This window comes from Coregonus clupeaformis, chromosome 20, assembly GCF_020615455.1.
Source record: "Coregonus clupeaformis isolate EN_2021a chromosome 20, ASM2061545v1, whole genome shotgun sequence".
NCBI classification, from domain to species: domain Eukaryota; kingdom Metazoa; phylum Chordata; class Actinopteri; order Salmoniformes; family Salmonidae; genus Coregonus; species Coregonus clupeaformis.
This window is the reverse complement of record NC_059211.1, coordinates 21018700-21033188: the sequence shown is the minus strand read 5'-3', so window position 1 is coordinate 21033188 and position 14489 is coordinate 21018700. Positions and strand designations below refer to the sequence as shown.

Genomic DNA, 14489 nt, shown 5'->3' with positions numbered 1-14489 from the left:
GTTGTAGAATTTTGGAAGGGCTTAAATTCTAGAACAGGTTCCAGGGCTGTTTCTAAACACAGTACTGTACACGAGCTAGTGATTATGCTGTGGTGCCTATCTTCTCTCTCTGGATACATCCCAGGGGATTTACAGATGACTCAGGGTCAGTTTAATCATAAATACTCAACAACGCAAAGCAAGAGCGCAGAGGGCACTAGGCGCACTACCCACAATGCACTTCACTGGGAGTTAAATTATGTCTGCTGTGCTGACTGAGCAGTTTTCAAGGGCTCTTGACGATCCTCTCCTTAGAGTAACGGTGGCTTTCACCTCTCAACACGTCACCATATAGTAGAAAGAGAGAGAGAGAGAGAGAGAGAGAGAGAGAGAGAGAGAGAGAGAGAGAGAGAGAGAGAGAGAGAGAGAGAGAGAGAGAGAGAGAGAGAGAGAGAGAGAGAGAGAGAGAGAGAGAGAGAGAGAGAGAGAGAGAGAGAGAGAGAGAGAGAGAGAGAGAGAGAGAGAGAGAGAGAGAGAGAGAGAGAGAGAGAGAGAGAGAGAGAGAGAGAGAGAGAGAGAGAGAGAGAGAGAGAGAGAGAGAGAGTGATTGTGTGTGTGTTTGTGTGTGTGTGTGTGAGTGAGTGACAACCACACACACAACTACACACACAGTCACACAGACTTGCACGCTCACTCTCAGGTATATTGGATGACCTACATTTGCATATGATGTGAAAAGATAAAGTATGTAATATCCTCTAATGCTGCTGGAACGATCCAACTGTGTGTTGAACCATTAAAGTGATATGGAACCAATTTTGACTAAAGAGATTTTAGAATGGAATGTCGTGTGATAGAAGGGTAAAATAAAATTTCTACCGGAAATGGCATTAATCCATTCACTCTTCTAGAGGTCTGAGTTGGCTGTTTATTCCCACTAGCACGACTGAATTTTTCATTACTGGAGATATATAATGGTTTAAATGAGCATAGAGCCATTCAGAGGACAGCTGTCTAGGCTAGAGCTGTCAGCAGTATAGGACTGGGTTATTTCTCCCTGGTTAGGAACAGCCAATGACAACAGGACACTACACGCTAAGAAAACACCTCTTGATTTGAAAGGAAAATAAAATAAGCTATAAACTTTTAATCCAATAGAAGCTTGGAAGCTTGGACGTGTTCAGTCACGGCCCCTCGTAAAGAGTCTTGGCAATTGCAGGATACGTCTCTAAAACATACTGTTGGCTTCGTCTGGAGAATAAATAGTGGGTTTAATGCAGCCTGTGTTAACCTAAAGATAGATATAATCCTTCTTAGATGGTCAGTTTGTTGATCGGTTCCAGTAATTGTTGAGTTCAGTAGTATGGACTTTACTGTAAAGCAGTTTCATTCATGCCCCCAGAGGCCCATAACATTATGATAGATGTGTGTTTGTATGTGTGTGTGTGTGTGTGTCCGTTTGTATTTGTGTGTGTGTGTGTATGTGCACGCGTGTATGTGCTGGGCGTGCTTGTTTGCGTGTATCTGTGTGAGGTGGATCTATCATTCTGCAGAGAACAGAACAGAGAGAACAGAACAGTGAGAACATAACAGAGAGAACATAACAGAGATCAGAACAGAAAAGAGAGAACAGAACAGAGAGAACAGAACAGAGACAACAGAACAGGGAGAACAGAACAGAGAGAACAGAACAGAGAGAACAGAACAGTGAGAACAGAACAGTGAGATCAGATAGAACAGAACAGAGAGAACAGAACAGAGACAACAGAACAGGGAGAACAGAACAGGGGGAACAGAACAGAGAGAACAGAACAGGGAGAACAGAACAGGGGGAACAGAACAGAGAGAACAGAACAGTGAGAACAGAACAGTGAGATCAGATAGAACAGAACAGAGAGAACAGAACAGAGACAACAGAACAGGGAGAACAGAACAGGGGGAAAAGAACAGAGACAACAGAAAAGGGAGAACAGAACAGGGGGAACAGAACAGGGGGAACAGAACAGAGAGAACAGAGACAACAGAACAGGGAGAACAGAACAGAGACAACAGAACAGGGGGAACAGAACAGAGAGAACAGAGACAACAGAACAGGGAGAACAGAACAGAGACAACAGAACAGGGAGAACAGAACAGAGAGAACAGAACAGGGAGAACAGAACAGGGGGAACAGAACAGGGGGAACAGAACAGAGAGAACAGAACAGAGAGAACAGAACAGTGTTTCTCCAACCCAATTCTGCTCCTGCCTTGTGGGCCTGTGGAAGCGTGTTTCCCTTACTCTCTCCCTCTCTCTCTCTCTCTCTCTCTCTCTCTCTCTCTCTCTCTCTCTCTCTCTCTCTCTCTCTCTCTCTCTCTCTCTCTCTCTCTCTCTCTCTCAGTCTGTTGCGTGGGGCAGAGGAGATGAGTCTGAGAAAGTCAGTGAAGCCAGAGTTTGGGGGAGGAACACGCAGCTTCTCCTGTGAAGAAGACTACATCTATGAGAACATTGAGAGTGAACTATGCTTCTTCACATCACAGGTCAGCACACACACACACACACACACAGTCTTGTGCAGCTAACCTCGTGGGGACATACAATTCAGTCCCATTCAAAATCCTATTTTCCTTAACCCCTAACCCTTAATCTGTACCCTTACCCTTACCCTGACCCTAACCCTAAACCTAACCCTAGCTCATTACCCTAACCCTAAACCTAATTCTAACCCTAACACTAATTCTAACCTTAACCATAAACCCCCTAGAAATAGCATTTTACCTTGTGGGGACCAACAAATGCCCCCAGTTGGTCAAATTTTGTTTGTTTACCATTCTTGTGGGGACTTCTGGTCCCCACAAGTATAGTTAAACACGTCCACACACACACGTCCACACACACATACACACACACTCACTCACACACACACATACACACACTCACACACAGACTCATGTGATTAATAACCTTGCCTGAGAATCTAAACACTTGATTCTGTCTGACCAGCCTGTCCCTCTCTCTCCTCAGGAGAGGCAGAGCATCATCAAGTTCTGGCTCGACAATCTACGCGCCAAGCAGGGGGAGGTTCTTCACAACATACACTTCCTGGAGGGACAGCCAATCAGTGAGCAGCATTTGTTGTTTATTTCCAGCACTTTGTTAATCCCAATAAAAGATACAGTGAGGGAAAAAAGTATTTGATCCCCTGCTGATTTTGTACGTTTTCCCGCTGACAAAGACATGATCAGTCTATAATTTTAATGGTAGGTTTATTTGAACAGGGAGAGACAGAATAACAACAGAAAAATCCAGAAAAACGCATGTCAAAAATGTTATAAATTGATTTGTATTTTAATGAGGGAAATAAGTATTTGACCCCTCTGCAAAACATGACTTAGTACTTGGTGGCAAAACCCTTGTCAGACTTTTCTTGTAGTTGGCAACCAGGTTTGCACACATCTCAGGAGGGATTTTGTCCCACTACTCTTTGCAGATCTTCTCCAAGTCATTAAGGTTTCGAGGCTGACGTTTGGCAACTCGAACCTTCAGCTCCCTCCACAGATTTTCTATGGGATTAAGGTCTGGAGACTTGCTAGGCCACTCCAGGACCTTAATGTGCTTCTTCTTGAGCCACTCCTTTGTTGCCTTGGCTGTGTGTTTTGGGTCATTGTCATTCTGGAATACCCATCTACAACCTATTTTCAATGCCCTGGCTGAGGGAAGGAGGTTCTCACCCAAGATTTGATGGTACATGGCCCCGTCCATCGTCCCTTTGATGCGGTGAAGTTGTCCTGTCCCTTTAGCAGAAAAACACCCCCAAAGCATAATGTTTCCACCTCCATGTTTGACGGTGGGGATGGTGTTCTTGGGGTCATAGGCAGCATTCCTCCTCCTCCAAACACGGCGAGTTGAGTTGATGCCAAAGAGCTCCATTTTGGTCTCATCTGACCACAACACTTTCACCCAGTTCTCCTCTGAATCATTCAGATGTTCATTGGCAAACTTCAGATGGGCCTGTATATGTGCTTTCTTGAGCAGGGGGACCTTGCTTTGCTGCAGGATTTCAGTCCTTCACGGCGTAGTGTGTTACCAATTGTTTTCTTGGTGACTATGGTCCCAGCTGCCTTGAGATCATTGACAAGATCCTCCCTTGTAGTTCTGGGCTGATTCCTCACCGTTCTCATGATCATTGCAACTCCACGAGGTGAGATCTTGCATGGAGCCCCAGGCAGAGGGAGATTGACAGTTATTTTGTGTTTCTTCCATTTGCAAATAATCGCACCAACTGTTGTCACCTTCTCACCAAGCTGCTTGGCGATGGTCTTGTAGCCCATTCCAGCCTTGTGTAGGTCTAAAATCTTGTCCCTGACATCCTTGGAGAGCTCTTTGGTCTTGGCCATGGTGGAGAGTTTGGAATCTGATTGATTGATTGCTTCTGTGGACAGGTGTCTTTTATACAGGTAACAAGCTGATAACAGGAGCACTCCCTTTAAGAGTGTGCTCCTAATCTCAGCTCGTTACCTGTATAAAAGACACCTGGGAGCCAGAAATCTTTCTGATTGAGAGGGGGTCAAATACTTATTTCCCTCATTAAAATGCAAATCAATTTATAACATTTTGTGACATGCGTTTTTCTGGATTGTTTTGTTGTTATTCTGTCTCTCACTGTTCAAATAAACCTACCATTAAAATTATAGACTGATCATTTCTTTGTCAGTGGGCAAACGTACAAAATCAGCAGGGGATCAAATACTTTTTTCCCCCCTCACTGTATGTGCCTGCTTCTGTATGCGTCTGTCACTGAGTGGGCGGGGTTAATGTTTATCTGTCTGTCCCACCAGTCCCAGAGCTGAGTGGGCGGGGCTAATGTTTATCTGTCTGTCCCACCAGTCCCAGAGCTGAGTGGGCGGGGCGTGATCCAGCAGGTGTTTCCGCTCCATGAGCAGAGGATCCTCAGTCAGCTGATGAAGTCCTGGGTGCAGGCCGTGTGTGAGAAACAGCCGCTAGGTCAGTGCACACACACACACACACACACACACACACACACACACACGGACACACACACACACACACACACACACACACACACACACACGGACAAACACACACGGACAAACACACACACACACACACACACACACACACGGACACACACGGACACACACACGGACACACACACGGACAAATACACACACACACACACACACACACACACACACACACACACACACACACACACACACACACACACACACACACACACACACGGACAAACACACACACACACACACACACGGACACACACGGACACACACACGGACACACACACGGACACACACACACACACACACACACACACACACACACACACACACACACACACACACACACACACACACACACACACACACACACACACACACGTTATGTCTACCCTAACTGTCTGTGTACTGAATAATGTTTGCTGGAGATGAATCGTTAGTTACAGTAAGTCAGGCTGTGCTGGGTGACTCTTTCATGAGGTTCATGTGGGTCATGTGGTTCATGAGGTTCATGAGGTTCACGTGACTTTAAACCAAAGGTCAACCAAGGCCAAAACCCACCACAAAAGTTTTCTTCACACATTGAATTGAGTGTTGAAGTGAATGATAAATGTTTCATTGCTAACGGTCTCGCTCCCTCTGTCTGTGCTGGCTTTAGATGATATCCATGACTACTTTGGGGTGAAGATAGCCATGTACTTTGCCTGGCTGGGGTTCTACACCACGTCTATGCTGTATCCTGCTGTCATCGGCTTCGTGCTCTGGGTTCTCACAGAGTCTGACCAGGTGACTTTTACACAGGGCTTTTTCAAGTGTCCTGTCCAGGGAGGGGGTGTACTGTCCATCAGGCTGCCTCACACTACAGGCTCCTGCCCTGTGGGTCGTTTTGGCTCGGACAAGGCTTACTTACTTACAACTTACTGTTTGTAACGCATTTAGGACAGATACACAGAGATATATTCACTGTGATACACTACAATCTGCTCTGTAGTACAGTGCATTCCCTTCTTTAACAACATTAGCCTTTTCAACTGAATCACAGTGAGATATTGAACTGCGTTGACATTTTAAAATGTAGCAACAGTGTTTCTAAGGATCCTCAGATATGATGATCTCATTTATTTTCATAGAATAGAATACTTTATCCTTTTCCAGTCCTCCTTTGGTCATTGTGTTATTGAGGTCACATGTTTCATTTAAAGGTCCACTTGTGTATTCTCCTTTCTCCTCAGACGAGTCGTGATATCTGCTGTGTAGTGTTTGCCCTGTTCAACGTGGTGTGGGCCACGCTCTTCCTGGAGAGGTGGAAGAGAAGGGGGGCGGAGCTAGCCTATAAGTGGGGTACGCTGGACACCCCTAACGAGTCCCTAGAGGAACCACGGCCACAGTTTAGGGTGAGGAGGACATGAGAACATTTCAATCTCTGAATATACTGAATAAAGGAAAACACTGAGCTACAACAAAATGATGGACAACAGGTGGAAACCATTTTTATTCCTATTCTCTCCCTCTCTCCTCCCTCTCTCCTCCCTCCACCTCTCTCCTCCCTCCACCTCTCCTCCCTCTCTCCTCCCTCCACCTCTCTCCTCCCTCCACCTCTCTCCTCCCTCCACCTCTCTCCTCCCTCTCTCCTCCCTCTCTCCTCCCTCTCTCCCCCCTCCACCTCTCTCCTCCCTCCTCCCTCCTCCCTCTCTCCTCCCTCCACCTCTCTCCTCCCTCTCTCCTCCCTCCACCTCTCTCCTCCCTCCACTTCTCTCCTCCCTCTCTCCCCCCTCTCTCCCCTCCCTCTCTCCCGTCTCCCCCCCCTCCCCTTTCCCTATGCAGGGTGTGAAGCGGTGCAGCCCCATAACGGGCTGTGAGGAGTTTTACTACGCACCATGGAGGAGGAGGGTGTTCAGGTGGCTGGTCAGCCTGCCCATCTGCATGCTGTGTCTCTGCTTCGTCTTCCTGGCCATGCTCCTCTGCTTTGAGCTGCAGGTCACTGAATGATCCACAGCTTCTAGTAACACTGTCAAACGGCCTTACTGGAGATGTACTTTGCTTTTGATTATGAATCGGTCATAAACATGTATTCCTTCAAGATGGATGTGGTTCTTGTCAGTGCATTCTATAGGTTTATGTAGCCATGTAATACAGAATAGTTAGATATTTATAATTGAAGCCATATACAGTGAGGGAAAAAAGTATTTGATCCCCTGCTGATTTTGTACGTTTGCCCACTGACAAAGAAACGATCAGTCTATAATTTTAATGGTAGGTTTATTTGAACAGTGAGAGACAGAATAACAACAAAAAAATCCAGAAAAACGCATGTCAAAAATTGTATAAATTGATTTGCATTTTAATGAGGGAAATAAGTATTTGACCCCCTCTCAATCAGAAAGATTTCTGGCTCCCAGGTGTCTTTTATACAGGTAACGAGCTGAGATTAATCTCAGTTTGTTACCTGTATAAAAGACACCTGTCCACAGAAGCAATCAATCAGATTCCAAACTCTCCACCATGGCCAAGACCAAAGAGCTCTCCAAGGATGTCAGGGACAAGATTGTAGACCAACACAAGGCTGGAATGGGCTACAAGACCATCGCCAAGCAGCTTGGTGAGAAGGTGACAACAGTTGGTGCGATTATTCGCAAATGGAAGAAACACAAAATACCTGTAAATCTCCCTCGGCCTGGGGCTCCATGCAAGATCTCACCTCGTGGAGTTGCAATGATCATGAGAACGGTGAGGAATCAGCCCAGAACTACACGGGAGGATCTTGTCAATGATCTCAAGGCAGCTGGGACCATAGTCACCAAGAAAACAATTGGTAACACACTACACCGTGAAGGACTGAAATCCTGCAGCGCCCGCAAGGTCCCCCTGCTCAAGAAAGCACATATACAGGCCTGTCTGAAGTTTGCCAATGAACATCTGAATGATTCAGAGGAGAACTGGGTGAAAGTGTTGTGGTCAGATGAGACCAAAATGGAGCTCTTTGGCATCAACTCAACTCGCCATGTTTGGAGGAGGAGGAATGCTGCCTATGACCCCAAGAACACCATCACCACCGTCAAACATGGAGGTGGAAACATTATGCTTTGGGGGTGTTTTTCTGCTAAGGGGACAGGACAACTTCACCGCATCAAAGGGACGATGGATGGGGTCATGTACCGTCAAATCTTGGGTGAGAACCTCCTTCCCTCAGCCAGGGCATTGAAAATGGGTCGTGGATGGGTATTCCAGCATGACAATGACCCAAAACACACGGCCAAGGTAACAAAGGAGTGGCTCAAGAAGTAGCACATTAAGGTCCTGGAGTGGCCTAGCCAGTCTCCAGACCTTAATCCCATAGAAAATCTGTGGAGGGAGCTGAAAGTTCAAGTTGCCAAACGTCAGCCTCGAAACCTTAATGACTTGGAGAAGATCTGCAAAGAGGAGTGGGACAAAATCCCTCCTGAGATGTGTGCAAACCTGGTGGCCAACTACAAGAAAAGTCTGACCTCTGTGATTGCCAACAAGGGTTTTGCCACCAAGTACTAAGTCATGTTTTGCAGAGGGGTCAAATACTTATTTCCCTCATTAAAATGCAAATCAATTTATAACATTTTTGACATGCGTTTTTCTGGATTTTTTTGTTGTTATTCTGTCTCTCACTGTTCAAATAAACCTACCATTAAAATTATAGACTAATCATTTCTTTGTCAGTGGGCAAACGTACAAAATCAGCAGGGGATCAAATACTTTTTTCCCTCACTGTACATAGGTACTGTACAGGTTTGTAGTGTGTGTAGTAAGTAAGGAAGTTGTTGTTGTTGTTGTTGTGGTGTTTGCAGGAGTTTGTTATGGGGATTAAAGAAGTGCCTCGCCTGGCCCGGTTCATCCCTAAGATTATGCTGGCCATCACTGTGACAGCCTGTGACGAGGTGTACAGGAAGATAGCCTGCTGGCTCAACGACATGGGTGAGAACACCCACACTTATCCCTTTCATACACAGACCAACATCCCACTATTTTACCATGCCTGCATCTTTATACCAGCATGTTGGTATATCTGAAAGGGGAACGAGTAATTAACATGGAAAATTAAAACCCACCTACAGACCTACCGTGAATCCCAAACCAACCTCTCGCCCCTACCTACTCACTCGGAGGGCCCTCCATTGTCACGTGTTGCTGACGAAACTCAGAGGGTGACTTCAAGAGGGGAACAAATACACCCATCAACTTCAGGACACACTCGTGACTTGAATGATGCAATTCATGTTTCACATTTAAATAATAAAACAAGCATGAAATTCGAATGAGAAAAATTCCCTGTGTCGTTTTACAAGATATAAACCTCCGTAACAGTTAAACATTTAATTTGGGAGGTATTTCATCTGTTACATGTGTCAAGCCTCGAAATCGGACACAAACAATTACAGGTGGCTTGTAAATTAGACACCACTCCATTCTTTTGTGTGAAATTGTGCAAACTCAAAATTAACGCGGTTTGTTATGGGAAACCACTTCGCTCTGAAGCCAGCAGCATAGCTGGCTCGGTGGAAGTGGCTATCGTAGGGTCGAATTCTGGTGATGATGATTATTGCTGTGAATTCTGACATTATATTTCTTCCCGCACAGAAAACTACAGACTCCAGAGTGCCTATGAGAAACATCTCATCATTAAATTGGTTCTTGTGAGTGCTGTCATCTTCCTTATTACATGGAAATTGGATTCACTTTTCACAAGACAAATGATTGAAATACAGAATTTACACTTCCTCTCTCTTTCTTTACTCTCAGTTTCAGTTTGTAAATTCTTATCTCAGCCTTTTCTACATTGGATTCTACCTCAAAGACATGGAGCGTCTGAAAGAGGTAAGAGACACTGAAATCACACCATGTTTCCACTCCTTCCAAAAAGTTACCCAAACCATTTTCACCTTCCTGGTCTTCCTTGCTTCACCCCTCCCTCCCCTTCACATGTTGCTCTCTCTTCGTTCTGTCTATTTTTCCATCCGTCTCTGTGTTGTGTGGGTTCATTGGTGCTGGGTCCGTGGTGCTGGGTCCGTGGTGCTGGTTCCGTGGTGCTGGTTCCGTGGTGCTGGTTCCGTGGTGCTGGTTCCATGGTGCGGACCTAGCTGTTACTGGTGTTCTCTCTGGGACAGAGTCTTCTCAGGCAGCTGAAGGACAATATGCTGCCTTTTCTCTTCCTCAAGATCAAGCTGCTGGTCGTCACCATCCCCTCGGTCATCAAGGCCTCCTTCAGGTCCAAAGTACGACCTTGCCCCCCACCATGGGTTAGGGGTTAGAGGTCAAAGTAATCTCGACATTACCTGCCCAGCGCCCCATGCATGACCTTAGACCTTTAAACGTCATGTGCCTTATTTGTTTAGAGTTGTAGAGTTGTAGTCTGTTCTTTTGGTGTGCTTGTAGTTTTAGCACCTTTACTGTATGCATCTTTGGCATTGCATAGAAAGCATTTACATGTTCAGGTAGATGCAGGATTGCTACATTTGTGTCTGTTGTAGGTTGTCTGCTGGCATAAACCTGCTAGTCATGCTAGCACATGTAGTCATGTTTCTGTAAGGATAGGATTCTGTTGGTAACTTGTCACATACCCAGTTACCTACTAGGAAGTAGGCTAGTATGTGTGGATACTTTGTTGATTTAAAACACATATAGAATGTTCCACAGTTGGTTTCTTTGTTAGTCGTGGATATGATGGAACTTTTGAAGCATTTGACATGTCTGTTAAGCAGTGTTCTGCTTTGGGTTTGTAGCGTCTGGCTATCTGTGGATTTGGACGTCTGTTCTATAAGGTTTGTGTCGGGAAAGTCATATGCCTGGCACGTCAATCTGTCACTCTGTCCTTCTGTCCTTCTTTCCGTCCCTCTGTCCATCTCTAATAACTGTCCCCTTGTGTGTTTATTGTTTATTAACTCTGTGTTGATTTCTGAAAGGCAAAAATGTTCCAGCATATGTTTTCATATACGTCACTTTCTGTTTGTGTTAAGGAATTTAATAAACACTAGTGGTCATTGGTGTGAACTGTTGGACTGATGACTGTGGACTGTGTGTAAATGTGCTTCGTGCTTTGACTTGGTCATGGTTTGCAGTGAAAGGACAATATGTGTGTGTCTCTGTGTCCTAGGTCTCAACTCAAAACTCATGTCATGGTTTTGATGTTGCACATTTGACCAGGCAGTAGATCCAGAGCAGCGTGTGTATTTGAATGGGAGTGAACTGCTTGCGGTTTAAATATACAGTTGTTTTCAGTCCATTGTGTTTAGTACTCATTGAATATTTTATTTTTGCAAAGGAATATTATATCTTGATTTTTTACGACTTGATTTGTTTACTGTGGTGCCCTAATGATTACTTATCGAAATCTCTATGCATGGTATTAAACCCTGTGACAGATCATGACATCCCTGACCTTTAACCCTTGATCCTGTCCTCTATTTCCTGTGTGTATCAGATGCTGGCCACCCTGCTGATCATCCGTCAGTTTGTCCAGAACGTGAAGGAGGTGATGCAGCCTTACCTGTACGAGCGCCACAAGCTGGGCGAGCTCACCTTGCGCGGCGTCTGGGACCTGCTCCTCTCAGCCCTGCTCAAGTACTGCCGGCTGGCCGCAGGAAAGCCCCAGGCTTCACCCGCCGACCAGGCCATGCCGGGCCCTGGCCTGAGGGGAACCAAACCCGGGGTGGGACTGCCTGACCGCAGGTAATGTTGACACAACGACTTCATCCATGAATAAGTGACATGAGAGCTTCCATTTTCAGACATGTTTCTTTGAGTGTAGACAAGCCTACAGTGTCTTCAGAAAGTATTCAGACCCAAGCCTACAGTGTCTTCAGAAAGTATTCAGACCCAAGCCTACAGTGTCTTCAGAAAGTATTCAGACCCAAGCCTACAGTGTCTTCGGAAAGTATTCAGACCCTTTGAGTGTAGACAAGCCTACAGTGTCTTCGGAAAGTATTCAGACCCTTTGAGTGTAGACAAGCCTACAGTGTCTTCAGAAAGTATTCAGACCCTTTGAGTGTAGACAAGCCTACAGTGTCTTCGGAAAGTATTCAGACCCTTTGAGTGTAGACAAGCCTACAGTGTCTTCAGAAAGTATTCAGACCCTTTGAGTGTAGACAAGCCTACAGTGTCTTCGGAAAGTATTCAGACCCTTTGAGTGTAGACAAGCCTACAGTGTCTTCGGAAAGTATTCAGACCCTTTGAGTGTAGACAAGCCTACAGTGTCTTCGGAAAGTATTCAGACCCTTTGAGTGTAGACAAGCCTACAGTGTCTTCTGAAAGTATTCAGACCCTTTGAGTGTAGACAAGCCTACAGTGTCTTCGGAAAGTATTCAGACCCTTTGAGTGTAGACAAGCCTACAGTGTCTTCGGAAAGTATTCAGACCCTTTGAGTGTAGACAAGCCTACAGTGTCTTTGGAAAGTATTCAGACCCTTTGAGTGTAGACAAGCCTACAGTGTCTTCGGAAAGTATTCAGACACTTTGAGTGTAGACAAGCTTACAGTGTCTTCGGAAAGTATTCAGACCCTTTGAGTGTAGACAAGCCTACAGTGTCTTCGGAAAGTATTCAGACCCTTTGAGTGTAGACAAGCCTACAGTGTCTTCGGAAAGTATTCAGACCCTTTGAGTGTAGACAAGCCTACAGTGTCTTCGGAAAGTATTCAGACCCTTTGAGTGTAGACAAGCCTACAGTGTCTTCGGAAAGTATTCAGACCCTTTGAGTGTAGACAAGCCTACAGCGTCTTCGGAAAGTATTCAGACCCTTTGAGTGTAGACAAGCCTACAGTGTCTTCGGAAAGTATTCAGACCCTTTGAGTGTAGACAAGCCTACAGTGTCTTCGGAAAGTATTCAGACCCTTTGAGTGTAGACAAGCCTACAGTGTCTTCGGAAAGTATTCAGACCCTTTGAGTGTAGACAAGCCTACAGTGTCTTCGGAAAGTATTCAGACCCTTTGACCTTTTCAAAATGTTGTTACGTTACAGCCTTATTCTAAAATGGATTAAATAAATAACAAAATCCTCAGCAATCTACACACAATACCCCATAATGACAAAGCGAAAACATGTTTGTAGAAATGTAAGCAAATGTATTAAAAAGAAAATACAGAAATACCTTATTTACATAAGTATTCAGACCCTTTGCTATGAGACTCGAAATTGAGCTCAGGTGCATCCTGTTTCAATTGATCATCCTTGAGATGTTTCTACAACTTGACTGGAGTCCACCTGCGGTAAATTCAATTGATTGGACATGATTTGGAAAGGCACACAACTGTTTATCTAAGGTCCGACAGTTGACAGTGCATGTCAGAGCAAAAACCAAGCCATGAGGTCGAAGGAATTGTCCGGAGAGCTCTGAGACAGGATTGTGTCGAGGCACAGATCTGGGGAAGGGTACCAAAACATTTCTGCAGCATTGAAGGTCCCCAAGAACACAGTGGCCTCCATCATTCTTAAATGGAAGAAGTTTGGAACCACCAAGACTCTTTCTAGAGCTGTCTGCCCGGCCAAACTAAGTAATCGGGGGAGAAGGGCCTTGGTCAGGGAGGTGACCAAGAACCCGATGGTCACTCTGACAGAGTTCTAGAATTTCTCTGTGGAGATGGGAGAACATTCCAGAAGGACAACCATCTCTGCAGCACTCCACCAATCAGGCCTTTATGGTAGAGTGGCCAGACGAAAGCCACTCCTCAGTAAAATGCACATGACAGCCCGCTTGGAGTTTTGCCAAAAGGCACCTAAAGACTCTCAGACCATGAGAAACAAGATTCTCTGGTCTGATGAAACCAAGATTGAACTCTTTGGCCTGAATGCCAAGCGTCATGTCTGGAGGAAACCTGGCACCATCCTTATGGTGAAGCATGGTGGTGTCACAATCATGCTGTAGGGATGTTTTTCAGCGGCAGGGACTGGGAGACTGGTCAGGATCGAGGCAAAGAGGAACAGCTAGAAAGATATGGCATATAGAAGCAAACCGGATGGACATCATGAAAATGATTGTAGAGGTTGAGGGTAGAGAAAGTTCAGGAGTAAAAACAAACCAAATTGAATTATTGTAAAATTGACTGTGTCCATAAAATGTTTATAGTATGTATAAGCTGGAAGTAGAGGCCTAAGCATTGTTGTTCACTAGTTTACTCCAATTAGGGAAGGGGTGGTGGGGTTGGAAAGTAATAAAGGGAAATATATTTTAAAAAAGGATATGTACAGTTGAAGTCGGAAATTTACGTACACTTAGGTTGGAGTCATTCAAACTCGTTTTTCAACCACTCCACAAATGTATTGTTAACAAACTATAGTTTTGGGAAGTCGGTTAGGACATCTACTTTGTGCATGACACAAGTAATTTATCCAACAATTGTTTACAGACAGATTATTTCACTTATAATTCACTGTATCACAATTCCAGTGGGTCAGAAGTTTACATACACTAAGTTCACTGTGCCTTTAAACAGCTTGGAAAATTCCAGAAAATTATGTCATGGCTTTAGAAGCT

The 14489-nt window shown here is 45.0% G+C and overlaps 1 protein-coding gene across 4 annotated transcripts in view; it reads left to right on the top strand.

Moving 5' to 3' along the window:
- Positions 1-14489, top strand: part of ano8b (anoctamin 8b) — a 78463-nt gene that overhangs the window by 51618 nt on the left and 12356 nt on the right. For 2 of the 4 annotated variants that reach the window (XM_041840548.2, XM_041840551.2), the window contains exons 4-15: positions 2360-2498; positions 2983-3079; positions 4846-4962; positions 5656-5783; positions 6230-6391; positions 6822-6974; positions 8816-8942; positions 9606-9661; positions 9768-9842; positions 10106-10240; positions 10748-10786; positions 11446-11693. In XM_041840548.2, coding sequence (XP_041696482.2) covers positions 2360-2498; positions 2983-3079; positions 4846-4962; positions 5656-5783; positions 6230-6391; positions 6822-6974; positions 8816-8942; positions 9606-9661; positions 9768-9842; positions 10106-10240; positions 10748-10786; positions 11446-11693 — 1476 coding nt within the window. The remainder of the gene's footprint in view (positions 1-2359; positions 2499-2982; positions 3080-4845; positions 4963-5655; positions 5784-6229; positions 6392-6821; positions 6975-8815; positions 8943-9605; positions 9662-9767; positions 9843-10105; positions 10241-10747; positions 10787-11445; positions 11694-14489) is intronic. The other 2 variants (XM_041840549.2, XM_041840550.2) reach the window with 2 other exon arrangements.